At 42.0% G+C, this 26446-nt stretch overlaps 2 protein-coding genes across 4 annotated transcripts in view; both read left to right on the top strand.

The window, feature by feature from the left end:
• Window positions 1–1498: 1498 nt before the first annotated feature.
• On the top strand, window positions 1499–12448 carry LOC148401602 (sodium/potassium-transporting ATPase subunit alpha-1). Its single transcript, XM_088361086.1, has 23 exons — window positions 1499–1692; window positions 5832–5945; window positions 6068–6127; window positions 6948–7049; window positions 7143–7244; window positions 7313–7426; window positions 7511–7645; window positions 7713–7830; window positions 7900–8168; window positions 8234–8542; window positions 8937–9071; window positions 9141–9336; window positions 9409–9584; window positions 9663–9799; window positions 9876–10026; window positions 10104–10272; window positions 10348–10502; window positions 10574–10697; window positions 11292–11437; window positions 11512–11642; window positions 11709–11810; window positions 11889–11980; window positions 12087–12448. Exons 1-23 carry the CDS (start codon window positions 1681–1683, stop codon window positions 12113–12115), a joined length of 3078 nt encoding a protein of 1025 aa, XP_088217212.1. The 5' UTR covers window positions 1499–1680; the 3' UTR covers window positions 12116–12448.
• Window positions 12449–12929: 481 nt separating this feature from the next.
• The window catches only part of LOC148401599 (uncharacterized), a 79604-nt gene continuing 66087 nt past the window's right edge, over window positions 12930–26446 (top strand). For all 3 annotated transcript variants that reach the window (XR_015854271.1, XM_088361143.1, XM_088361153.1), the window contains exons 1-2: window positions 12930–13050; window positions 15944–15998. The gene's annotated coding sequence lies outside the window, so the exon portion shown is untranslated. The remainder of the gene's footprint in view (window positions 13051–15943; window positions 15999–26446) is intronic.

Raw genomic sequence — 26446 nt, 5'->3', positions numbered from 1 at the left:
TAATATAGTGACAAAATTTTACCCCTAGATCCAAATAGAAATATTCTCATTCAAGATTCTGAAAAAGGAATGGTGTCGGTTTGAGTAGAAGTTTGTAGACTAATGGTGAATAACTGAGGAGACTCAACAATGATGCTTAGTGGTGCCAGACAACCCCCTGAGGCAACATTTTAGTAGTCTGTGCCATAAAAGAAACATAAAACAAAAAAGAAGGGTGGAAGAAAATAATGGCATCAGTTTGGCTGCGGATGTGTTTTTGTTGATGCTTTGCTACAAATATGTCTGACAAATCCTCATGCCAGTAAACAATTCAACTAGGGGGAGTGGAGAGAGGGAGAGAGAGCGAGCAGGTCGACATTATCATGCCTTCATCCTCCGTTCACAAGCACCAGAACGTGCCTGTTGCTATGGCAACTCATTTGAGAGCCCCCCCCCCCTTTCAGACTCTCTCCTTCCAACATCTAAATAAAATCTATGCTATTTATAGAGCAAAACTAACAACACGCAATCGACACCGATCGCACACGCGAGGATGCGAACGCAAAACGAAAATAAGAGCTCACGCGCACGTACACGCGCACAGAGCTGCTGCTGGGCACCAATCTGTGCCTTCAGGCTTTTGTTTGGTCATTTGGTGATTTGGAAAGTTTTAAGTTTCCAGCGTCCCAAGCTTCATTGTGAAGTCCACGGCGACGCATCAGAAACACAGTCCGTTTCAGAAAAAGCTGGACAGTGGGCTACTGTGCGCGCGCGCGCTCCGGAACAAGGCAACAAGAAATGGCCCACAAGGCTTGCATGGTTTGTCAGCGGTATTGGCTGCGGTGTGTTTTAATCTCTAACCAATTGCATCTCTGCAAGGGTGACAAAAGTGGACTGAACATACTGGAGCCAGCAGAGCTCTCCCAACGGAGGCAGCGAGCCAGAGAATCCTGTTTGAAGAAACAATGAGCAGGGGCTCCACTTGTCAAGAGAGGAGAACCGTGGATATGCCAAGTGGGCCCCACATCCAAAAGGGGCCAGTTCGTGTGTGCGTGCCTGTGTGTGTGCGTATGACAAATTCCGTTCGATGCCACTTTTTCGTGTCACAAAAGAGAAAATTGCTCATCAACGTGTGAATGAGAATTTGGAAACAAGCAAGCTGGCTGCACGCAAAGCGCCATGCACACCAGCTGTCAAGCCGGGAGAGGTGTGGATGAATCAGTCACTGTGTGTGGTAGGTGCGCACTCGATGACTCTAAACATATTTTTACATATATTACATGTGTTTGCAAATACATACAAAAAAAATTGTGAATTACTTCTACTTGAGTGCATTGTTTTCCTCATCCATGATAAATAAGATCTATTCTGATTGCAAGGCAAGCTGAAAAAAAAGGATATGGACAGATAGAGATAGATTAGAGCAAGAAAAACGCCCAATAAATGAGGACGCCCCGCCCTCATCCGTGGGGTTGTCATGGCAAGGAGTATGACGTCACAATGGAAGGAACGCCGTCTATAAGTATGGGACACTGAGCGCGGCCGCTTTCGAGCTCGCAGAGAGGAGCAACACGTGCAGAACGTTTTGGGGGGAAAATTGCATTATTTTAATTTATTTGAATGTGTTTCACTGAATTTTATTTTAAGGTGGATTTCTCCTTGTGAATTCTTATTTAAGAGGGAAGATTCGTCTCATCAGCCATGGGAAGAGGAGTGAGTAGTGCACATCTTTTTTTTCTCCCCTGATTCCAAAAGATGCATTCAAACAAGTGGTTATCAATTAACGCCGATGTTGCAATTAGTTCAGTGGCAATCTTATTGATTTTTTCTGTCCAAACACTTCCGTGTTGATTTCATCGCCTCGCTGCGTTTAACATAAGTTTGTATCACGAAGCGCATGTTGCATAACGGGATGTGGCTGAATACTGATGCTGAGCAACTTTGTCTTTCTATTTATTTCTCCGTGCCACAAATATTCTGATTTTTTTAAGCGTTGCACATTTGGCGCAGCTGTTATTTTCTAATGGGAGGGACGTGCTCACCTTTTTATTGCACAACTTTATGTAAAGTCCCATCTGCGCATCTGAGATACTTTACCAGTGCACATCCTCACAAAATGACGTTGTTGAGATTTGATTTCCACTGAGAGGGGAGCAATGGACTCTGTCTACCTGTTTGCTCAACATTGTTTTTGATGAAGTTGCTGTGGAAGTGTCGGGCTCTGCCACACCCCACCACGCTGCGCACCACTAAAACTCATTATCGATTCAGCCCGAGGGATGTGGAGCTGCTCGAGGAGAGAAAACAAGGGGAGCTGTCGACCAGATTGGTGTCTTTAAGCCTCCCCTCCCTTTTCTTCTTCCTGGTGTCTCTGCATGATGCTCCCGCAAATCTGTATTCGCTCCGATCTTGGCCAATAGCTGCTCGTATTTTTTGTTGGTTCCCATAGTTGGTGAAAGGCAAACCCTGCCCCCCATCTTCATCCCCACAGTCTCTTCCCCTCGCTTTTCTCAAATAGCCGCCGCACGTGGAGGAGATGATCGGCGCCGCTCGGCTCTCCTGGTGTGAAGAGGCAGGTGGTCAGAGCCAGAGGAGAGGATTGTTGTTTCTAGGGCCTCTCCATGTTGGAGATGATACTCGTCTGAGCTTTTTCTTTTGTTTCCCCACATCTGCCTCAAGTTGTAATAAACAGATGAGCTGAGAAGGAGTTGATGAGGAGTGGGCGGCGATGTAAGGAGACAACCAGTTACCGCATTGCCGCCACGGAAAGATCCGATAAAAGGGCTGCCCTACTTTGATTTTATGCGCGCTGTTGAGATTTGTTTATTTGAAAAATGGGCTGAGAGCTGAAATGCAGATAACATGGTTTATTTTAAAATTGTCATTTTGACTTGATGAACATGAGATTGGATTTACAAGAAACCACAACGCCTGAGGAAAAACAACAAATCAGCTTGACCTCATGTCTTTGTCACACAATCGCGGCTTTACAAAAAAAATACCAATTCAAACCGATAACATCAAATTAGAGGCAGATGACGGCGGTTTTATTTAGTTTATCCCCTCAGGTCATTATTAGTGTCAAATCATAAAGACTGTTTTTATAAATAAGAAACAAATGAAAATGTCAAACTTCTTTGTCAGAATTTTCATTCCTTTTTTTTTAAAGTCCTTTTCTCCAGAGGTTGAATGCATTATCTCCCTCTACTGCGACAAGCTGCAATTAAGATGTTCAGATGGCGTCGGCTCTCTCTTGGATCACGACAAGCGCCTTTGATTGAGATGCCCTGTTGTTCTTTTGTGGAGATGTCATTTTCAACATCACAAACATGTGCACCATACAAGAGCCTTGGAAATAATCACTTAAAGATTGTCAAGCGCCTTTTGTTTCATCCGAATCTTAATCTGGCTATTCCATGACCAGCATGTCGCAGCTCATCAACGAGAAGTGTGTTTTTGAGCAGACATTGGTGACCTCTGACCTTCCTTGTACTTTTCTGGATGACTGGACACAATGTTCCTCACTGCAGAAAGCCTTCCCGCAAGATAAAGTTGGCCGCACGGTGTGGAGCGACTCCACAAGATTCTACGCTCTTGACTTTAATCTTTGAGGCTCTTATTGGACCGAAAAGCAGCTTTGATTCAATTTGAAGACATTACGGTCCATCGAATGGCTGAGCGCTTGCTGTTTTTCGCCACTGATCCAGCATTTAGTCTCGTTCGAACGGACACCCTAACTACACGATTACCTCCATTGTTTTTCATTCTTTTTCTACCTGATCAGTCCGCCCCCACAACTCCCCAGGGGGTTTAACATTCCTTCCACTTTGCAGTCATTGTAAGTTCAGCAGAACTTTTTTTTTTTCTCATCTGTGACTGTCCACACACTCCTCGGTCCCCTCCTGCTGTGTCCTACGTGCCGCCCCGCTCTGACTTTCCCTTCTCTCTCAAGCAAGAGTGAGCTGGAAAAAGCGTGGGAAAAGGGGACCGTTATTTCTTTGCTTCATTCATACTCCTTGACCGTCAATGAAATGCCGGCTGATGGCAAGCAGATTTTGGAGGTTGGTTTCCAAGGTACATCGGGGCTGGTTTGAAAGCTCGGTTAATGTAAATCTCGTTGCCGTCAAGATAGCTGCCCGTCCAACAACAAGGACCATTGATTCATCCGGCCTCTTTTGTTTTGAATGCACGGTAGTGAAAGTTGCACGGGACGTGAGGTGAGTGTCAAAACTCAGTGCACTTGTCTTCCTTCTCAGCATTTATACTTTGTGGCTGAGGGGAAGTGGAAGGGGGAGGGGTTAACACATGTGGCGGACTTGGCCATTCGCATCTCTCCGGAGGTGTGGCTTTAGTCACCGATGGCAACCGGGCAAAGTACCAGGAGCGCGTGCATGTTGGCGTGTTCGCGCACATTGTTCAGTACAGCTGAATGAACAGCTCAGGTATCTGATGCCAGTAAAGTCCATTCATGGGAATTCTGCATTCATATAGAGGGATTGTTATTTTGTTTGTATGATTGCCATGTGAGATTTTTTGGTTGTTGTTATTTTGTTTTTATAAAGTACTTCGTTACGGTGAAAGCTGTCAAGAAAGCGCTATCTAAATAAAGATGTATTTGATAAGATAGGTAATAAATTTGACTAAATGCTTTTTTTTCCTCAAAATTATGCGCTCATTAATAAGAAAAATGTCCAGAAAATTAGCAAATATTGCACACGGGTAAAAAAAATAATAATTTCCCTTTGAGAAAAATGCGCAAATCTATAACATTTTTCTTTTTTTTTTTTTTGTAATAAATACTTTTCTATAAGGCATCATTCATCCTTGTAAAAGCACTGGTGGCAAACTCGTGGCCAGCGGGCCGTATCCAGCCCATCACATTTTTTATTGTGGCCCATTAAAACGAATGGTGTTTTTACTTCATGCTTCTTTTCAGGTTGGCAGAAAATCTGCATCAAAATTGCAGGTTTTGTTGACTTTGCAAGAATTTATTTTTGCCAAACACGTTGATTTATGTTACATGATGTTTTTTTATTTTGATTTACATTTGTTGTTAGAAAAGTATATAATAAAGGATTTGAAAAAAAAATCACTTGCCGCCAGAAAAGCCCTCAAAGGGAAAAAAAACATGACTTTGATTTGGCCCGTGATGTCCAAAGAAAATGATCTATTTCTCATCATTCTTATTGAGGCAAATCATTTTTTGTGGACACTGAACCTGTTAGAAATCAACCAGCTTCAGCATCTGAACTGCTGTGGGATTATTTATCCAAAGCCAGATGGCCCCTGAGGGCTCTTTCCATGTCCAGAGGCTAAGATCTGACCGTAGTGATGCAGAACCAGTGTTTTCCCAGCTTAGCTAACCGGGGGGTGAAGTGGGGGGGGTTAGGGTTCATGCAATAATAACATGTGCTGAGATCACACACTCTGTTCCAACAACTCCCTGGGAAACTTTTGGAAACATTATTAGTTTACATATTTCCATGACCAAGGACGTGTGCAGGATTTAGTGTGAAAACCCGAGTGCAAAATATCGCAAGGAAGGTGAATGCGTCGCTAGGTGGACAAATGGTTTGTAAGCAGTCACGTGCACTTTCCCCGCTAACATGCTAGTGCCTCTCATCCCCTTTGAATTATAGATGAGCCTTAACTGCTAATTGGCGTTGGCTTGTCGTGATATTGCTGTAGCGACTGGAAAGTGTCCCTTAGGTGGATTTCAAATTAAGAGTGACATCACCTGCATGCACCCCAGGCTCACGCTCAGCCACAGTCTTGTTGTCTTCTCGATGTCTTCTGGTTTATGGCAAGTCGCTTACACACTCTTTTTTTCCACTGCCCCTTTGTGTTTCCAGGAAGGACGAGAGCAGTATGAGCTGGCGGCCACCTCCGAGCAGGGAGGCAAGAAGAAGGGAAAGGGCAAGAAGAAGGAGAAAGACATGGATGAACTCAAAAAGGAAGTGGACATGGTGAGTGTGTAATTGAGCCAAGGAATCTCTGGACAGTTTCTATGGAGACTCCGTCCTCACCGGCCAAGACCATTTGGAATGTTTTCGGTCAACAAAAAAGCCTTTTTTTTTTTTGTTTGCAGGATGATCACAAGCTGACTCTGGATGAGCTGAATCGTAAATATGGAACAGATTTGAGCAATGTAAGATGTGCGACCTGCCACTTGATTTCAAGTTGCACCTCCTCTGCTTCGGCGTAATTGATATGTGCCTGAGCTAAGGAAAGGATAAAACCATAAAACCACGGCAGGTCCTGCCACCTAAATGATGGATTGAAAAATTGCTGAAGGGTTCTTCATCACACTGTGATGCGGCACAAGATTACCGACTCTAGTGCATCAACTGTGTTGACACCTGCTTTTGCATGCGTCTCACATAAAACAAACACATATTTATTTATTTATTTATTTATTTTTTATTTATTATGGATGGATATACATTTTTTTTATTTTTTATTTTTTTATTTTTTTATTTATTACTATGCAACATTAATCTAAAACTAATTTTACATTTGGGACAATTTGCATTGATGCATCCCGACCACCAGCCTGCCTAATTGTGTGCGGCCCAGCTAGAGCTTTTGTTCATGCAAATGTTCTCCGGCTCATGCAGTGAAGATCAAGCAGAATAGTTAATCAGCGCCTTTAAACGTGGGGTCTTCAGGCGCTGCATGTGTGTGCAATGCTAATGAATCATGAATAATTTATTAGCCATAGAAAATACCCTCTGCCCTGATTTTTTTTTTTTTTTGGGTGACCCTATTTTATCATCTCCCGCTACATTTCTCTCTGCGCTCATGAAGGGGATGACCCTTTTCTGTCGCTAGGTAAATCATCTTTGGTCTCCCTGGACATAAATGTGTGTGGTCACAGTGAGCTAGTTCTGAGTTCTTTATGGTTGTTTACAGGAGAGGACGAAGCATAGTGACGCTTTTTAACTTGACTCGTCTTTTTGCCTCATTAGGGTTTGACTAATGCTAAGGCGGCTGAGAATCTGGCCCGAGATGGTCCCAATGCCCTCACACCTCCCCCCACCACCCCAGAGTGGGTCAAGTTCTGTAAACAGGTAAGAGCATGCTCCAAAAGCGTTTGGACGTTACGTCCTAGTTTAGTTAAAAAATAATGCATCCATTTTTTTAAATTACTTGGCTTCATGCAGATGTTTGGAGGTTTCTCCATGCTCCTGTGGACCGGGGCCATCCTTTGCTTCCTGGCTTACGGTATCCAGGCCGCCATGGAGGATGACCCGGCCAATGATAATGTAATGAAAGCATGAAACCACTTCTATTGTTGTTGTGTGGAAATCTTGATGTCAAAAATGTTTTGCAGTTGTACTTGGGTGTTGTGCTCTCTGCTGTGGTCATCATCACTGGTTGCTTCTCCTACTATCAAGAGGCCAAGAGCTCAAAGATCATGGACTCCTTCAAAAACCTGGTTCCTCAGGTGGCTTTTTATTTCACGTCTTATTTTCCACTGTCTCTCTTAAATCTTCCATAATTGACTGCGTCTGTCATGTGTGTCTGAAAGCAAGCGCTGGTTGTCCGCGATGGTGAAAAGAAAAGCATTAACGCAGAAGAAGTAGTCGTCGGTGATTTAGTCGAGGTGAAAGGCGGTGACCGCATTCCCGCCGACCTGCGAATCATTTCCGCCCATGGCTGCAAGGTAAAAAAGAAAGACAGCAGAAACGTGGAATTAACTCATCATTCACAGGAAATGTGATGATTCTCAGGTGGACAACTCTTCTCTGACGGGGGAATCGGAGCCGCAGACACGTACTCCAGATTTCTCCAATGAGAACCCGTTAGAGACCAGGAACATTGCTTTCTTCTCCACCAACTGCGTCGAAGGTATGTTGGAAGGTTATGTCAAGCAATAAACGCTCCAAAGCACGGAAACTTGAACTTTAACCTCGACAGGAACTGCTCGAGGCATTGTGATCAGCACCGGTGACCGGACCGTCATGGGTCGCATTGCCACGCTTGCGTCAGGACTTGAAGTTGGGCGCACTCCCATCTCCATTGAGATTGAGCACTTCATCCAACTCATCACTGGCGTAGCTGTCTTCCTGGGCGTGTCCTTCTTTGTCCTATCTCTCATTCTGGGCTACTCATGGTTGGAAGCCGTCATCTTCCTCATTGGCATCATCGTGGCCAACGTGCCGGAGGGTCTCCTGGCTACCGTCACTGTGAGTCCCAAGCCTCTGCCCGACCTCAGTGGGCTCTCAGCATCTAATAGACTTCTCGTCTTTAGGTATGTCTGACTCTGACTGCCAAGCGTATGGCCAAGAAGAACTGCTTGGTGAAGAATTTGGAAGCCGTCGAGACGCTGGGCTCCACCTCCACCATCTGCTCAGACAAGACCGGCACCTTGACCCAAAACAGAATGACGGTTGCCCACATGTGGTTCGACAACCAGATCCACGAGGCGGACACGACTGAGAACCAAAGCGGGACATCTTTTGACAAGAGCTCCGCCACCTGGGGTGCCCTGGCCAGAATCGCCGGACTCTGTAACCGTGCCGTCTTCCTGGCAGAGCAGAGCAACATTCCCATCCTAAAGGTTTCATTTCATTGTTAGCTTTCTCAAAATGGCAACATATCAATGATGCCTATTCATGAGGGATATAATTATATTCTCCGACAAATATATACAGCTTGCTCTTTTATTTTGGCGCCAATTAAGAGATACTGATTTAGAACTGCCGATTTAGCGTAGCAAACAATGTTCTCGCCACTGTTTATTTTTCTTGGCTTCACTTCTGTCCCATAACAGATCTAAGATTAGTACTCCAACCATGTGTTTGCTACTTTCATACTTCCTGGTGGATAAGACAGTAAAGAAATAAGCCCATAGGCAATTTCTTTTCTTTATAGACGTCTAGCCTTTCCGAAAAGCAAACTGAACGGCTTGCACTCGGGGCTAACGGGAAGGTGCTCAATGTTTTCTCCTCTAGAGAGATGTGGCTGGTGATGCTTCAGAATCTGCCCTTCTGAAATGTATTGAGCTTTGCTGTGGATCCGTCCAAGAGATGAGGGAGAAAAATAGCAAGATTGCAGAGATTCCTTTCAACTCCACCAACAAGTACCAGGTACCATCGGAAAAAGGATGACAATTAGAAGATTAGAAGAGCCTAAATGGTGACGCATTTGTTTCCCAGCTTTCCATCCACAAGAATATCTCAACCGAAAATGAGTCCAGCCATCTGCTGGTTATGAAAGGTGCCCCTGAGAGGATTTTGGACCGTTGCTCTGCCATCATGATCCAGGGCAAAGAGCAACCTCTGGATGATGAGATGAAGGACGCCTTCCAGAACGCTTACCTCGAATTGGGAGGTTTGGGAGAGAGAGTGCTCGGTAAGGATCAGTGGAAGTTTGCTCAACTCATCGTGCAGTTTGAAAGACTCATGACCATTTTTTTTTTTGTAGGTTTCTGTCATTATAATTTGCCCGATGAGCAGTTCCCGGAAGGTTTTGCTTTCGACACCGATGAGGTCAACTTCCCCACTGAGAAGCTGTGCTTCATCGGCCTCATATCCATGATCGACCCGCCTCGAGCAGCTGTGCCCGATGCTGTCGGCAAATGCAGGAGCGCTGGAATCAAGGTTGGCTTTTATTGCTCACTTACTACCGACAAAGTTTTCTCGATATAATTCAAAGTTAACTCAAGGCTTTTATTTCAGGTGATCATGGTGACGGGGGATCATCCAATCACAGCTAAGGCCATCGCTAAGGGTGTCGGCATCATTTCTGAAGGCAATGAGACTGTGGAGGACATTGCTGCGCGTCTCAACATTCCAATCAATGAAGTCAACCCGAGGTACTGATTGAGGGAAATGAAGGTTGTCATCTTTTCAATCACAACTGAAATGAAACTGACCTCAACTTTGCTACAGGGATGCTAAAGCCTGTGTTGTCCATGGAGGAGACCTAAAAGACTTGAGCGCAGAGCAGCTTGATGACATCCTGAAATACCACACTGAGATTGTCTTTGCCAGAACCTCCCCGCAACAGAAGCTAATCATTGTGGAGGGCTGCCAGCGACAGGTCGGACAATCAGTCGTACGCATAACAATTCTCGCTAAGGTGTTGACAGCTCCTGTCGATCGCTCGTCGCCATACAGGGAGCCATCGTTGCCGTGACCGGCGACGGCGTCAACGACTCTCCGGCTCTGAAGAAAGCCGACATCGGCGTCGCCATGGGGATTGCTGGATCCGACGTCTCCAAGCAGGCGGCTGACATGATCCTGCTGGATGACAACTTTGCTTCCATCGTTACTGGAGTTGAAGAAGGTAATGTTGCCTCTGAACTGTTTGTGCCAAACATTTTTATGAGCGCCATTGATGTGTGCTTGTCCTAATCATCAGGGCGTTTGATCTTTGACAACTTGAAGAAGTCCATCGCTTACACTCTGACCAGTAACATTCCTGAGATCACCCCCTTCCTCCTCTTCATTATCGCCAGCATCCCTCTACCTCTGGGTACCGTCACCATCCTTTGTATCGACCTGGGAACTGACATGGTGGGTGTCTGACATCAAACGGTGTCGTGTCTGTGACTTTGCATAGCTAAATATCGTATATCGCCTTTCAGGTTCCTGCCATCTCACTGGCTTACGAAGCAGCTGAGAGCGACATCATGAAGAGGCAACCTAGAAATCCTAAAACTGACAAACTGGTGAACGAGCGACTCATCAGCATCGCCTACGGACAGATCGGTAAATGTCAAACTAAGGTTACCATTGTGAGTTGTCCTTGTGAGATTTTATTTCTGGTGGTTATGGATCTAGGTCTTCTGAGATAAATAGACGTGAAACATAAACCAGAAATGAGCCCACGCTGAAAGAGAACCATGCGTTTGAGTTATGAGACGTCAGTGTTATGTTCCGTAACGAAGCCAGGAATAGGTTTGACCTGCTTGATTGAGTAGCCTAAACTATAAAAAATAAATACAAACACACAATAGGACTGTGGAACCATCACAACATTTTATGAAAATCATTTAGTGCATTTTCATGTTTAAACAATTTCCCCAAATGGACAAATATTTCAAGTCCACTGTTCTTCATCTCGTCTGTATCTCGTAATTTATCGACTGGAGGATTTAGGATTGTTTTCAACCTAACGTCATCATGGATCCATTGACTTGGTTATCTGTAGAATGACAAATGTTTTGTCTAAATTTGTTCTAAGGAACTCCAGACTAATGGCTTAATGGAATTAGGTATTGATCTCGAATTTAGTTTTGAACTCTGTCGCCATCGTGACAATGAGGTGATGTCGTCGTTCTCCAATCATGTCGACGCTCGCAGGCATGATCCAGGCCCTTGCGGGTTTCTTCACCTACTTTGTGATCTTGGCCGAGAACGGCTTTCTGCCTCGGACATTGTTGGGCATCCGCGTGTCCTGGGACAATAAGTACTGCAACGATCTGGAAGACAGTTACGGGCAACAATGGGTACGTCCAATCACATTCGTACGGTGACCTCCGACATTGCCCGTCGTCATTTTGCCACCTGTGTGTGTCCGCAGACGTACGAGCAGAGAAAGATCGTCGAGTTCACCTGCCACACCGCCTTCTTTGCCAGCATTGTCATCGTACAGTGGGCTGATCTGATCATCTGCAAGACCAGGAGGAACTCTGTCTTCCAGCAGGGAATGAGGTTAGTGGAATACTTAAAAAAAGAAACGACTTGAACGTCACGTCCATCTTCATTTACATAATACAGGAACAAGATCTTGATCTTTGGGCTGTTTGAGGAGACTGCCCTGGCTGCCTTACTCTCCTACTGCCCCGGCATGGATGTGGCTCTAAGAATGTACCCTCTCAGGTGAACAAGATGCCAGAGACTCACGACGTTCCCGCCTCGCAACGCAGTATCTGATTTCCTTGTGCTTGTTTGTTCCAGGGTCAACTGGTGGTTCTGCGCCTTCCCATATTCCCTGCTCATCTTTATCTATGACGAAATCCGCAAGCTGATCATCAGACGCAGCCCAGGAGGTGAGCTGAGGAACCGTGCTTTGCTTATCTTTGCTTCTGCGAGCTCATGTTAAGTTGAAGAAACTACGACATTGCAACCTGGTAATATGTCCTCCTGTGTTTCCAGGTTGGGTGGAACAAGAGACCTACTATTGAAGACCCTATGAGCACGTCAGCTCCTATTTTCTCCTCCACCCCTCCCATCGTTGCATGAATATTGTCTTGCTGCTCGGAATAAAATTTTAACCTCTGTGGGGGGGAGAAAAAAAATCCCCTATTGGAACATGTTTTTATATTAGTGAATGCTTGATACTACTATTATAGACACACTGAGATGGAATGTGCTGATGATATATGATAAATGCTAATAATGACATGAACACTGAACTTTGACTGACTATGCGTGCCTTGTTTCTGAAACAGGACCAATTTTATACATGTTTTTAACAGTTATCAATGTTCAATAAAATACGCTTGAGTCAGGTCCTACATGTTTCCTGTTCTTATTATTCAACTGGTGTCAATTTTTTGGTCATGTTCATGCTTCACCTGATTTATTTCCCTTCTAAGAATAAGACAAGAATATATGCATGCATATGAACAACATTTTATTTATTTATTTATTTATTTATTTATTTATTTATTTATTTATTTATTTATTTATTTATTCATTCATTATATTTTTAATCACGCTTGAGAACTTTCCAAAATTAAAGGATAATATTTTTGATATATTTAACTATTGCATTATTGGCAGCATTCACTCATTAATCATTTGGGCTGATATTCTTTTCCCCATGACGCTGCGAATTACGTGCAATCAATGTCACTGAACGGTAACATGTAACATGCATGTGCGTAACAAATATTGGTAACGCGGAATTTACCAATCAATGGGGCGGTGGGCGGGGCCAGTATGTGATTGGTTGAATCGCAAAGTAATTTCAAGATGATTCGCGCTCGTAGAGGACGCGGCGTGAGAATGTCACTTGGTTGGAAAGCAGGAAGTAATGATGCCGTCGCCCCATTTGGACAGAATTGCAGACACTCATGCAGTGTTTTCCAAGAAAATCTGAATAAACACTAAAAAGGTAAGGAGTCAATGCATGCGCAAATGAGAGGCGTCATACTATTAGACACGCCATCAGCTTTTGGATTTGCAGTTCCACACTACTGCAAACTACAAGCATAATCATCAGCATATCAAGTTGCCTTTTCTCAGAGAGAAACGGAGCGCCAATCAAATCAACTTGATTATAATTTTAAAACCAGATTTGATGGCACAGCAGTTGGTTGTATCCGTGTCGGCCGTTGTTGTTGAAGTTTGTTTCTGTAGAAAGATTCTAGGCAATGCCCTCAAAATGAATCGTAATTGGCCCGCAAGTGAATGTTGACAGCTGTCTCTCATCCCAAAGAAACATCCTAGAGCCATTTGGCTTGAACTCAAGTGGCCCGGGAGCTCATTAGAAGGATGTAAAGTATTTGATGTGTTGCTGGTCGCAATGTCAGCCCCCTGCAAATAATGTTGTTGCAGTAATATGCCTCAATATAATCTTTGTGGTATTGCTACAGCACTACACTTGACCATTTTTCAATTTTTATATTGCAATTAAATGCTTTTTATGACCGTATTTGTATTTAAAAGATTATATACGAAGTGGGTCTGAAAAGTTCTGGGACTGGCTGTTGTCACTTCAGATCTATTCCAAACTCAAACCATGACCCCATGGCTCGTATGCTTGCGTGCTGTCTCCGGCCCCAGTGTCTGTGGGTTGCCTACGAGGTCTCGCTCAGTGTGGAGAGGCTTAGTTTGTTGTGACAGATGTCATATAAGCTGGTGAGAAAACGCCTAACGCAGAATGGATGGAATCAGAGAGAGTTCTCAAATCTGACCAAAGGTAGCCTATGTCCAAAAGTAGATGACATGCATGCTCCCGAGTGTCGTGTTCCAGCAAATCCACTGTTTAGCTACTACAATACTTTGTGCTCAAATTGTCACTTAAAAAAACTTTGTATTTGTGGTGTGAATGATGATACAGTTTGGCATGACATGTTGATTTAAATGAAATAACTGGTAAGCGATCCAAACCAATAATAATAATAATAATAATAATAATAATGATAATAATAATTTTTATTATTATTACAAATAATCATGATTGAGAGCAACTTGAAGTTGGAACATAACATTACTAACACTAACATTGTTCCCATAAAAGGCCCCATGTAGAACATATGAATTAAAAAAAAAAAATAAAAATACACTTGTCGGTCATGATTATTCCATAACAATCAAAAAGAGAAACCTTAATAATATCGTATGTAACAAGACAAAAAAAAATACTTCTACAATATTTTTTTTCTATTTTTATAGCATCCTGTCCAGCATTCATTATGCCCTCAATATTTTTTCCTCACATCTACTAACGCCTTTAATAGGAGACCGATACCAGCTGAGCTCTAGTGTGCGAGATCCTTCAACACTGAGTGCATGTCAGAGAATATTTATTTTCTCAAACTATGCCGGTTCTGGGCCACAGCTGAAGCAAGCGTCTGCTCGAGAATCTAATTAATTCTTCAAAGTGGCTGCCATCAGCTGCAGAGCTATCCCAGTCAAACTGTTATATTCCCTCTCTCCATCCGTCACAAGATGAGCTTTCAAGCAGCCCTTAGCTTGTAATTCATTCATTGGTTTGCCGAAAGATCAAGTGGCAGATGTTGAGAATGCTTCGGACTGTCGTGCCAGAGCCGCGTTGATTCTGACCACAAATGCATTTAAAGCAACTGGGAAGTAGGACATATTGCACTTTAAGCTTACCATGACTGAGCTAAAATTTTCTGGCAAACTGAGTCGAACATGATCCCACAACCAGGAGGGGCGAGCAAGTCCTCGTGTATGTTTGGAGCAGCTGTGTGAGCCAGCGGTGGTGTATTTGCTGTGAGGGTCCGAGCATATTGTCGGCTAGATGAAGCGCAGCCAAACAATCGTGACACATTAAGTACATTTTCATGAGTTTGTGACTCTTGTTTTCATTCTTGCTCGAGGCAGACCCTTAGAACAGATGCTCCTTGTCACTTCTAAGAGGAATGAATGAACCAGAAAATTTGTCCAAGAGCAGAGGAACCCATGCAATTGTGAATAATCTTTTGTGTGTCTGTTTGTGTTTGTGTGTGTGCTTGTGAGCAAGTGGCAGAGATTTTATGCATTTTACTGAAAGCTAAATAGAGTAGCATAAACATTTATCAGTGCACTGAGCACTGTATCTTATGCTGCAGCAGGCACCCCCGCCCACGGAGCCCCCTGGGGGCCCCTGTCAGAAGTCACTATGTGTTGGCAGCAGCTGCTAAGTGAAGTTTGCACTTTGACTAACCAAACCATGCTAAGAGGAACGAGGCACCGTTAAGTTCTACGCAGGCAGCTAACCCACCACAGGGTGTTTTTTTTTGTGGTTTATTCCATATGACTTGGATTGAGAGAAAACGTATATCAGGAGTCTGCATGGTTCCAATAAAAGATAATTTGATACATATCTAGAGAGATGTGATTCAATAGGATTCATGGATGGTTCGATTTTTAAAGGGACAGTGTGTATCATTTTATGCCATCTAGTGGTGAACTAATAGAATACAATGACCCAAGTTGGAAGCACGCAGAACTACAGTGCCACTGAGAAAGCACATTTCCCAATCAAAGATGATTTGATACATATTAATCTATTATAAGTGGAATTATTTGGTTCAATTAGATGGACTTTTAATCCTCTTTTTGAATCAAAAGAGAACCTAGACTTGTAAGAATGTGAATGAGTAGACACAAACGGGAAGTTTTAGCTTTGCATATTAATGTTGTTGCACTCAGAAAAGCTTCTGCTCTCTTATAAAAACTGCCAAAATGCCAAATTTCCTGCTAATCTGCTAAGCTTTTGGTCTATTGGCATTCTTTATTGTGCCAGGTCTCGACTGAAATTTCTTCTGTGTCTCCAGGAACTCTTGATACGTTTGTGGAGGATTTGAGTCGACAGGATAACACGACGAACATGTAAGTGATCACCAAATGTTTTACTGTAATTATGTTCAGGATTTACCTTTGTGATTAGCATAGCAACATGCTAAAGTTGGGCCAAGCAGTATTTTAAGGTTCTACTGATATAAGTATGACTGAGACCATTCAGTACAGAAAAGCCTTGCTCTTCTTGGTTGCGAGTTAAATGTGGTAAGACGCCGCCGTTAGTGGGAAAATGAGATTTAACAGCCATCTGAGCCCGGCCCGGCCACGTTGAAATAAGATTTGCGCGTCATTTCTCGATGTCAGCCCCCGCGGCTAAAGCAGATAAGCCATGGGAAGATCTGGGAACAGGAAGCTGGAAGATGGTAGTGCAGTCTCAGCGATGTTAAAACAAAAGTCTCGTTTTGTTACTGATTGAATGTGTTTATGATGAAAAATGAATTCCTAGTTCTGTCGCACCAGGTGAAGCTGTTCTCTCCTATGTAATGGAGGATTTGTTTTTCATAGACACATGGTTGCGCCCCCCTCATAATTAAGACTTGAGACTGCATACTCTCAAGAGATCTTGTGAGGAACAAGGAGATGATGCAAGGTGGCCCTCGCGTCTCAACATCTCACTCTTGAGACAGTTCGTTTTATTCTGCCCTTGCTTCATTATTAGCACTTGAGAGCAGAGATTGGAGAAGACGTTCTACTTTAATTATAACAAATTAAATGAAGTTCAGACTTGGTGGATGATGCCGTCGGGGAGGGCGAGAGTATAATAATGACTCTTCTCCACTTCTAATACAGGGGAATATTTTTTTATGGGGAACTATGAGTGATCCTGAGGTTCAGGATTTAGCGACATGTCGGTTTTAAGTGAGGTTGCTGCTCACGGCTATTTGTGGCATCACCTGGTTGTGATGTTTATGAGGACCTGAGAGGCATGATGGGAGTCTCGGCAGACACAGCCTCGATTCCTCGCAGTGTAGATCTCCTTTTTGTGCTCCTCCAGTTGCTCGCGGCAGTAATTGTGTCTGAACCAGCATTCTGGCAGCCGTTAAATAATTAAAAATGTGTAGCAGACATGTCTTGGGTTTAGCTTGCTTGTAATTTGCGTCACACTTGAACAATCACCTTAGTGCGGTGGAGGATAGTTATGTTATATAATCTAGTCATATATTTAATAATATTCATAAATTAAGGTGGATTTTTTTTCTCAAGCATTATAGCTATACATTGCAATCCATGGTAAATTCTGTATTGTGCATGATTTTTATAGATAGATAGATAGATAGATAGATAGATAGATAGATAGATAGATAGATAGATAGATAGATAGATAGATAGATAGATAGATAGATAGATAGATAGATAGATAGATAGATAGATAGATAGATAGATAGATAGATTAAATGATAATGAAAAAAAGGAAGAGAATAAATATGAAGAGATTAAATAAATAATAAATAGATAGATTAAATGATAATGAAAAAAAGGAAGAGAATAAATATGAAGAGATTAAATAAATTAATAATCATTAATAATTAAATAGATCAAATAAATAAACATGTCCAGCCTCAATAACAAAAAAGATTTAACCACATTCATCCGCTACTTTGCACTCGATGCAAATGTCGTCCATCACCGGGTAAGCATTGCCATAAAAGTCACAGCGACGGGGAAGCTGCGGATGCATCTTTATTTCCCCCCCTTGCAGCTACATTCATGAATAATAAATACGAAAAGCAAAATAGCATATGCCAAAGAGATTGAGGATGCTCATCGAGTCTGGAAGAGTCATCGTTGCATTTTGGGTGACATGGGGGGGGGACTTGGACCTCATTATGAGGATGTGGAAGTTGCCGTTGCATACTTTCTAAACAAGCTTGTAACGCAATTTGATTGTCACCACTGAAATGAATCAAAAGGAACATTATTTTTTTGTGTGATTTTTAATCAAGAAAATTAGTAACCTATTTGAGTCAGCAAGTCTCGGCTGAGAGCGGACAGAAACAAACCGAGAGCGGCTGCTTGGAGACACCTGCCCAATTTGCATGCGTTTCATCTTCTGATGTGACAAATGTCTTTCCATTCTCATCTTCTTTTAGACTTGCACAAGTCTCTCTTCATCACATTCTCCAGATAACTGTCATTGCGCAACAGCAGCTTTCAATCTCAAAGTAATCAAAGTTGGAGCAGATAATCTAACCAACCAAAAACTCGTTTCATTTGTAAACAAGTTCACCTCATTTATTCTTTTCTCAATTTGGGTTAGGGCGTCTTTATTTGCATAGAAATGTTATGCATGTTGCATTTCAGCATCAATCAAAAAAAAAAGTGGGTCAACACTTACGCTGTCATATTGGAACTCTTCAAAATGTTTTTGCTCCATATATTATTAAATTGCAAGCTTATCACATTTTCTTCATAGCACGGGTTGAGCAAGGCACTAGGTTTGAGGGTTCAACTTTGAAACATCAAACTGAAATTATTTACATAATTAGATTATTTTCCGTGATATTTCTTTTTCATGATTTCCACACCCAAGTAGGGCCTTTGGGTCCACCAGACTAAATTAAAAGAAAAAAACGTATATTTTGAGGTAAATATAGTTACAATCCACATACTGACGACGCTATTAAAGTCATTTGATCTTATGAATGCGACATGTCATATTCTCCCGCCTCCATCTTGCACATCTGCAACAGAGGGTGGCGTCCCACCCCCAGCGGCGACATTTTGCATGTGGCTTGCATTAGAGATGCATGAGAAGCTAATGAAGAGTGAATGCTGCAGCTGAGTCGGGCTCACACACACGTACACGACATGCAGGGCACACACATGGGCTTGACTTTGCTCGCATGCATACATTTTTAAAAATAATTGCTACTTTCGATGTGTGTGTGGCCTCACTAACGAGATTGTGTGTGTGTGTGTGTGTAGGTGAGTAAATGCTACAAAATTAGATGTACGCAAAATTGTTGGTTTAAATAAATATAATAAAAACAATAATGATGATAAAAATAATAATAATAGAAATAAATAATGATAATTTAAACAATTACGTCCAACCAAGAACATTAGATATTTATTTTGAATTGTAATTCAGCAGAATTGTTTAAAAAAAAAAAAAAAAAAAGTCATGAAACCTGCATGGACAAAAATTATGGCACTCGTAAAAAGGTTTGATAATAATTTGACCAGCTGGGCACACATATGGTCAGTCCCATTTAAAGTCATTGTGCTGTTTCGTGACACGTTGGACACATGGAACAGAAGAACAGAAATTTGTCTCGGGAGATTAGAAAAAAATAAACCAGACTATCATGTGAAAAGTAAAAGTTAGATTAACTCCAAGCAGGAGTCACTGTTGCACATCTTCAGACATTCATGATCCAATTGATGATGAATTGAAGAGATGAATAATAGCTATAGCTAATGGCTTTAGCTGGTAGCTAAAGATTTAGGCTCCAAGGAAGTTACAAGTGACTAAGGAAGCTGGGTTGCAAGGATGGAGAGCAACTGTTTACTCATAACAGCATGAGCAACCTCTGAAGAGAAGCTTTTTTTCTGAGTAATTTGTTTTTTTAATTTTCATTCTGAAATTCAGCATTCATCTCGCTGTTGAGGCTGTGAAGCAGATTAATATTTGGCCTCACCCTGCCTGCTTTATTACTGCAGCAAAAGAGGGCAGGTACTACTCTTCAGCTGAAAATAACATCATAAAATGAAATTGTGGAATTGCCAAAAAAAAAAAAACTACAATCTCTCTTTATGGTCTGTTTAAAAAAAATAAAATAGAAGTATATGAACTGTTAAAATAGAGCAGCATTCTTTGATTCCTTGAACATTTTTGAAGCCTGTGAAAAGCCTCTACACACAAATAGTCTGCTGGGGTTATAGGATTTTTTTTAATCAATAATAAATAAAAAAATAAAAAGTGGGACGCATCCTCTTATATTTCTTCCCGTCATTTGTACATTCTGATTCCGCGCGTCACATGCTTCTAACCAGCCCCCCCCTCCCTCCCTCATATGCCCACAAACAATAGATCCCTTTTTTTTCAGATTCCCACTGTCTAATCGTGTTATGCAACGCTGACTTCAATGCATCTTTTCTTGTGATTGTCCTCTCACTGCCTGTGCAGGAAACACAGGACGGGTTCAAAAAACCTCTTGAAGGAAAATTCATTTTCTGTTTCTAATGATCCATTCATCAGGGTTTGCCTTTGCACACCCTGCTGGGAAGGAATTATTTCAAAGTGTAATCAATCAGAAAGCTGGCACAGTGGGAATTATCTCCGAGCTCTTGAGACGCTTGTCTCAAGTCGTCCTGATCACCCAAGGCGACACAAAACCTCTAAATCATCTGCTGATTGATCGATGATTCAAAGATTTTTCTCGTGCTTTCTCACGATCTATCCATTTGACTTCAACTGCAAACACCTCCCCAAAGCACAAAGTGTTCCTAAATTCCAGGCTGTATCTTCTCACTGCAAACTTTTTAGTGCTCCCAGGGATCTGCAACGCTGTTTTAACTTCACCTTCCATGTCATGTCGTTTATGTTCGTGTCACTTTTGGAGGCATTGTGCGGCGATTACATAAGAAGCAGAGTGCCATCATGACTGGAAGCATCTTCTAAACTGATAAGATCTGACTTCCCAAACCCAATGTTCTGTTCTCCGACTTTCTTTCTTTTTTTCCCCCATAAGGATGACTATGATGCTTTCATGCAATATTTCTTTGTGTGTATTCCTGGAGGAATAAAAAGCCAGCCATCCATCCATCAGGCATCCGTCATCTGTGTTGTGTGCTTTTCGAACACGCAGCCTCATTGCAAATCCAAGCAGACGCTGCTGAGCATAGTTGTCAGAATTGCGTGACAAAAAGCAGAATATCGCTTCACATTGGCTTGGGCTCTCAGCTGATTGTGTTTTATAGACTGAACTCTTTGCTGGCACCGACAGGGATCAGAACGGATCACTCAGGCCCCCTGGTGGCTTATATTATCAATCCGCTTTCGAGTTGTATCACCAAGATATGCACCAAAAGATGGAAAATATGGGTGGAAATTGTAACGAAATTTCCTCAGATTACCTCGAAAATACTCAGTAATATTTTACTTGGGCTCACGATAGGCACTGTGACACAGAAAATGTGACGTCATGTTAAACTCGAGACGCTTGGGCAGTCAGAAAATATTCTGGTCTCTGACGACACCTGCTGAGAACTGTCGGAACTGCAATATTTATTTTCTGTACCGATTGCGTCCATTGGTGTTGTGGCTCACTGATGTCAATTCTAGCTGGTTTTGGGACTGGCGGGATTTACTGTAGATTATATGGTGCTCGAAACACTACCAGATTAAAAAATAAATAAAAATCTGGATCTATTTTTAGTTGACTTCATTACTACCTGGCATGTTGTGGCACAGCATGGTATTACTTTTTATATTGATCTCAGATACTGTATGAATGGAAAAACAAATGGGGGCAATTGTAACTTTTTTTTACGTATCAATTTATGTGTAAAACAAATCGACCTCATATTGTTTTTGCGTGTTTATTTTGTACCGCAAGAGGGTGCTGTTGTCTTTTGAAATATAGTTTGCAAAATGTCAGTTACTGAGTGTGAGGTTCTATTTGTGATCCTATTACAGTACTGTACAAATGTAGTCAGATGCACATTTGCTCCAATGGACAGTTGAAGTTCTTGTTGTGGGATTGGATAGAAAGAATTGCACAAGATTTAACTCTCATCCACTTAACACATAAGCAATCTCGGCGATTCAATTTTTCCAACGTAAAGATTTTTTGCTTTCTTGTTTATGCTATTAAGACAAAACAAAAGAGGAGGGGAGTTGTGGGAGATTAATTTGCAAATGCTACAAATTTCTTCCTTTTGATCAATACATGATTGACAGTTTGTTCTCTCTTTTTCTTGGTTTTACTTTTGCTCTCCTTTTCCCCTGGAACTACCCACCCCCCACTCTCCATCATCACACTCAAGGCCTTAACACTTTAAGGCCTCAAATATTTGGATTCTTTCACTGCTGGGGGCTCGCTGAGCATGTGGGCAAATTGTTAAATCCGTGATGGATTATAATGTCCAGATTGTCATTTTGAATTATAGAGCGAGATAAGGAAAATATGAGCGCAATCACAATAATAAGTAGATTTAGTCGGCAAGAAGCTGTGTTATAATGAAAAAGGGAGAGAGAAAGTTATGTGTGTGTGTGTGTTTTGCAGGTCACCACTAGTGTTATTTTTTGCAGCAGTTTCAAACAATAAAGTTGTGCTATTGTGTAAAAAATGAATTAAAAAGAGAATAGAAACATTTGCAAATCAAACTTTATGCAAACAAATTACTGCAAAAAATATTTAATATTGAAACTAAGATTTTTCTAAAAACATTATTCTCTGAATTATGAGGCCTGCTCCATGTTTCAAAAGAGGGTCAACAAAAGGCCAGGAAAGTTGAGAAAGCTCATAAAACACCTGTTTGGAATTTTCCACAGGTCATTTGGAAACAGGTAAATTTCACAACTGCGTAGAAAAGGAAAAACACTAAAAGGCGGAAGGAAGGCTAAAATGTTCAGAACATGCTCGTATTTCTCAACAGGAATGAATAATGCATTTTTTTCTTTGTTTTTCCCTTCAGTTGTCTTAAAAAAAAAAAAAATTAGTATACTTTGTGTCTCCGATACTAACACCTTGTAGTTTTTCCTCAAATCCAGCAACTTTATTTTATTTACAGTGTTTGTCTTGAAGATTGCTGTTCTTTACTGTCCATTTTACTGCAAGTGGTCTGTCTGTAAATCCTCAAGTGATTTAGAGTGGCGGCACACGCCAACCAGAGAGCTTAACCTTCTTTTAACCCCAATAAGACTCCTGGCTTTTCCCCTTCAACCCCATTGTTTGCAACCAACTGCTGACAGTTGACAGGTGTGGGTGGTTTTTTTTTTTTGGGGGTGGGGGGGTGGGAGGCGTCTTTTTCATATTGCATTCCTCCAGCTGGTTTGTCAGTGAACCTTGACCACGCATCTTCTAAGAGTTGACACAGATGTGTGTGTATTGTATGTTCTGCGTGCGTTACTTTATTTACATTCAGATCAACAAGTGTGTGTGTGTGTGTGTGTGTTTGTGTGTTTGTTATCCTCCGAGTGAGCCGACACCGTTGCCTGTGTGTCACCCGCTTATTTATAGCAGGCGTCTTTGTGACAAGGCTATCTGTTTCTTGATGAATTAAATTCCTCTGCCCGCCTGGGCTTCTCAACAATGGGAACACCTTGAGATTAAAAGAATATTCCGAGGCGTGCAGCTGCCTAGCTTGTCAACTTCCTGTCACTGGAGGATGTACATTCCGAGACACAAAGTGGCATTTCCACCCTGTTGTCCAACTGAATTGTAAATTAAAAAAAATTGATCAAAAAGATGAGACTAAAAGTAATACGTTTTCTGCTGAATAAAATACATATAAAGGGAATGCATTAATGTTATCTTAATTAATTAATCATTTAAAATGTAATTTATTAAATAGCCATGAACTGATATGTAAAAAAATCAACTTTTGTATTGACTGTAAAAAAATAAATCTGTGCAACTTTTCATTTTTCTGCAGCACTAAAAGTAACCTCTCCGTTCCAATACTTTTGCTCAAATAAGATTGACACACACAGCAGCCCAAAAGCTGTCATGCACTTCAATTAGCACGCAACTAACTTCCATGGCGGGAAAGAAACACAATGACAGAAAGGGTGAGATCAAAATGGAACTGCCTTGCGTGGTTAATGTGTGCACCGATGTGTGAGTGTATGCGTGTGTGTTTGTGTGTGTGTGTGTTTGTGTGTTTGCACAAGCTGATGGAACCCCTGGTATCCCTGAAAGGCTCTTATTGATGGACTTTACGCCCTAATTGGACATGTGGCACGTGGCTGACACACTCCCTCAGTGTTTTCAAACTATATGGATGAATGTGTGTGTGTGTGTGTGTGTGTGTGTGTGTGTGTGTGTGTGTGTGTGTGTGTGTGTGTGTGCTCAGATGTTGAAATGTGCATTAAGAGAGTGCAATCCCCCTCGATCTGCTCTGCATGGGGTAATATTGATTTTTAATTCTTCCCTCCGCTGGACAAATTTGACCATCCCATGGTGCCTTCCTCGATGCCACTGGCATCTCCATCTTTGACTCATGTCAAATTTCAAGCTTTGATTTTTGTTCCTAAAACTTTTTTACTGTTTAACTTTTTTTATTTGGAACAAAAATTCTCAATCATCTGCAATACTTCAATCGAATTCTTTGATGTGAATGTGTTTGGCATTTTTTTTTTTTTAGTAGCCATGTTATTGTCACACACACACACGCACATTCACAAATACACACACTCACAAATACACAGACTCACAATGACTCACAATATATATATATATATACACACATACTCACATATTCACAAATACACACTCACAATGACTCACGTACACACACACACACACACACACACACACACACTGGTGAACATCTGGCCTGTCATGATTGGCTGCAAAATATTTCTGGATTTAACAATTGAAAATGTCTTGGCATGTTATGAAATTGTTTGTGTGAGTATTTGTGTGTTTGTCTGGAATGTGCAAACGGGCATTGATGGACAATTATGTGGCTCTTGTACGTGTGAGAATTGACTGTGAGTGTGTGCGTGTGTGTGCACGTTTGCGTGCGCGCGCTGGGAGCTTTTACTTCCCACCATTAGCTTCAAATCCTGTTTTTGAGCAGGCGGCTGATTCTTCCCTCGATTACTATTCCGGCATCATCTCGTTTATGGAGTACCATTGTTTTATCGCTCTGTTTGTACCTTCTGCTTTCTCATTTCCCCCTTTTGCTGAAGTCGCGTCATTTCTTTGCCTACAGTTCCTAATAGCTAGTCGGGTCCGCTGAGAGGTAGTTAGAGTCCTTCATCTTTTTTAGTTTTTGGCTTAACATGTTTTCTTTTCAGCCTCCCTCCCGGCCTGCGAGGGGCTGGCCCTCATCTGCAACATCCGCCCGGCTGCGGGCGGTGGAAGATTCGACAGGGTTGTTAAAAGTGTTGTTAAGAGAGTGGCTGGCAGCTGTTCCCGACAGGTTGGGGATGGAAGGGCAGATGGTGTTTGATTAGCGAGCAGACTGCTGATTGAATGAGAGGAGAGAGGGAGCACGCTTGTGTCGAGGAAGGATGCAGGGGGGGATGGAGAAAGATGCAGGGGTGATAGGGAAGGAAGGAAGGAGGGAGGCTGAAGGAAGGAGGATGGGAGGAGATGCAGGACAGGGGAGAAGGAAGTAAAAGTGATTCCCAGTTTATTGAGAGGGCTGGCCCACCTGCACATGGTGAAAATGGCAATAATTAAAGACATAATTTAAAAAAGAAAGGAAAAAAAAGAGCTACACAGTGCATTTCATACATAAGGCAAGCTGGTGTGCTTCACACAGCCAAAAAAAGCATGAGACCAAAAAGTATCTGCAAACAAAAGTAGCCCATTCAAATAACTTAAGGAACGTACAGTTAAATGCTTTTGCAAACAAGACATTGAAAACCAAAGGCCAAAAATAAAAAGGAGTTTTCTGAAACGATTGGACTTTCTAGTGAAATTGATTTTAAGAATGCTTAATGGAACAGTGCGTAGAATTTTTGTTTTTTTTTATTTTAATTTCTAAAACCTACTAATAATTTCAATTCTCCCCCTAAAATATTCCATCACATCAATGTATTTTTAATTTTTTTTTAAATATAATCGTAGGGTAATTACATTTTACTCGCACCGCTGCTGAATATATCTGTGATGGTGATGAAAAAATGCCCAAGCGTCTAACTTGGGCCTTAAACTCTATTAGTCCACCACTAGGCGGCAAGTGAATTTTACACACCGTACCTTTAAAGGCCTTCATTGCGGGAATGTACAAAAAAGCAAAGTGTGTAACCTGGATTTAAAATACTTGAAGCTGTCTTCCTTTCTATTGGCAGCTTATTCCATATGCATGCAGCATAACAACTGCTTCACCATGTTTACTTCAGCATCACTTTAGTTTTTTTTGAGCCAGTGGAAAGCGTTAAGGATCAAGAGATATTAAATGGAAAAAGTTTTTTTATCGTAGAAGTCTGATTGGGGAGGAAAGAAAAAAGGTGTAGGAAAGGAAGGAAGGAAGGAAGGATGGCTTGAGGTAATAATGAATGGAAAAGAGATGCGGTAGGGGGTGCTGCTGCGTGTTCCGGGATAGCAAACAGCTGCCACAGGGCAACAACCGATGCATTTGGGTGTCATCGTTGACGATTGAAGCAAATAAACCCGCAGCGCCGGCTGATTGCAGTGTGCTCGGCAAGCCCAAGCCGCCGGTCCGGTTCCCATCGCTCGGCTATTGGACCATCCCCGTCCTTTACTTTTGATTCTCTTTTGAGTCTTTGGGTGCTTCGAGTCAATGTTGGCAAGTGCTGTTTCCGTTTGGAAGTTTCGCCACATCCATTTTCAAAA

The sequence above is a fragment of the Syngnathus floridae genome, chromosome 2 (assembly GCF_059516105.1).
Source record: "Syngnathus floridae isolate MCC-2025c chromosome 2, RoL_Sflo_1.0, whole genome shotgun sequence".
In the NCBI taxonomy this organism is placed as follows: Eukaryota; Metazoa; Chordata; class Actinopteri; order Syngnathiformes; family Syngnathidae; genus Syngnathus; species Syngnathus floridae.
Note: the sequence above shows the minus strand (reverse complement) of the source record. Positions and strands in the feature narration are given on the sequence as shown.

Coding starts and splice junctions, on each gene's coding strand:
- LOC148401602 (XM_088361086.1), top strand. Junction 7,050..7,142: donor GGGTCAAGTTCTGTAAACAG/GTAAGAGCATGC, acceptor GGCTTCATGCAG/ATGTTTGGAGGTTTCTCCAT. Junction 8,169..8,233: donor GTCTCCTGGCTACCGTCACT/GTGAGTCCCAAG, acceptor TCTCGTCTTTAG/GTATGTCTGACTCTGACTGC.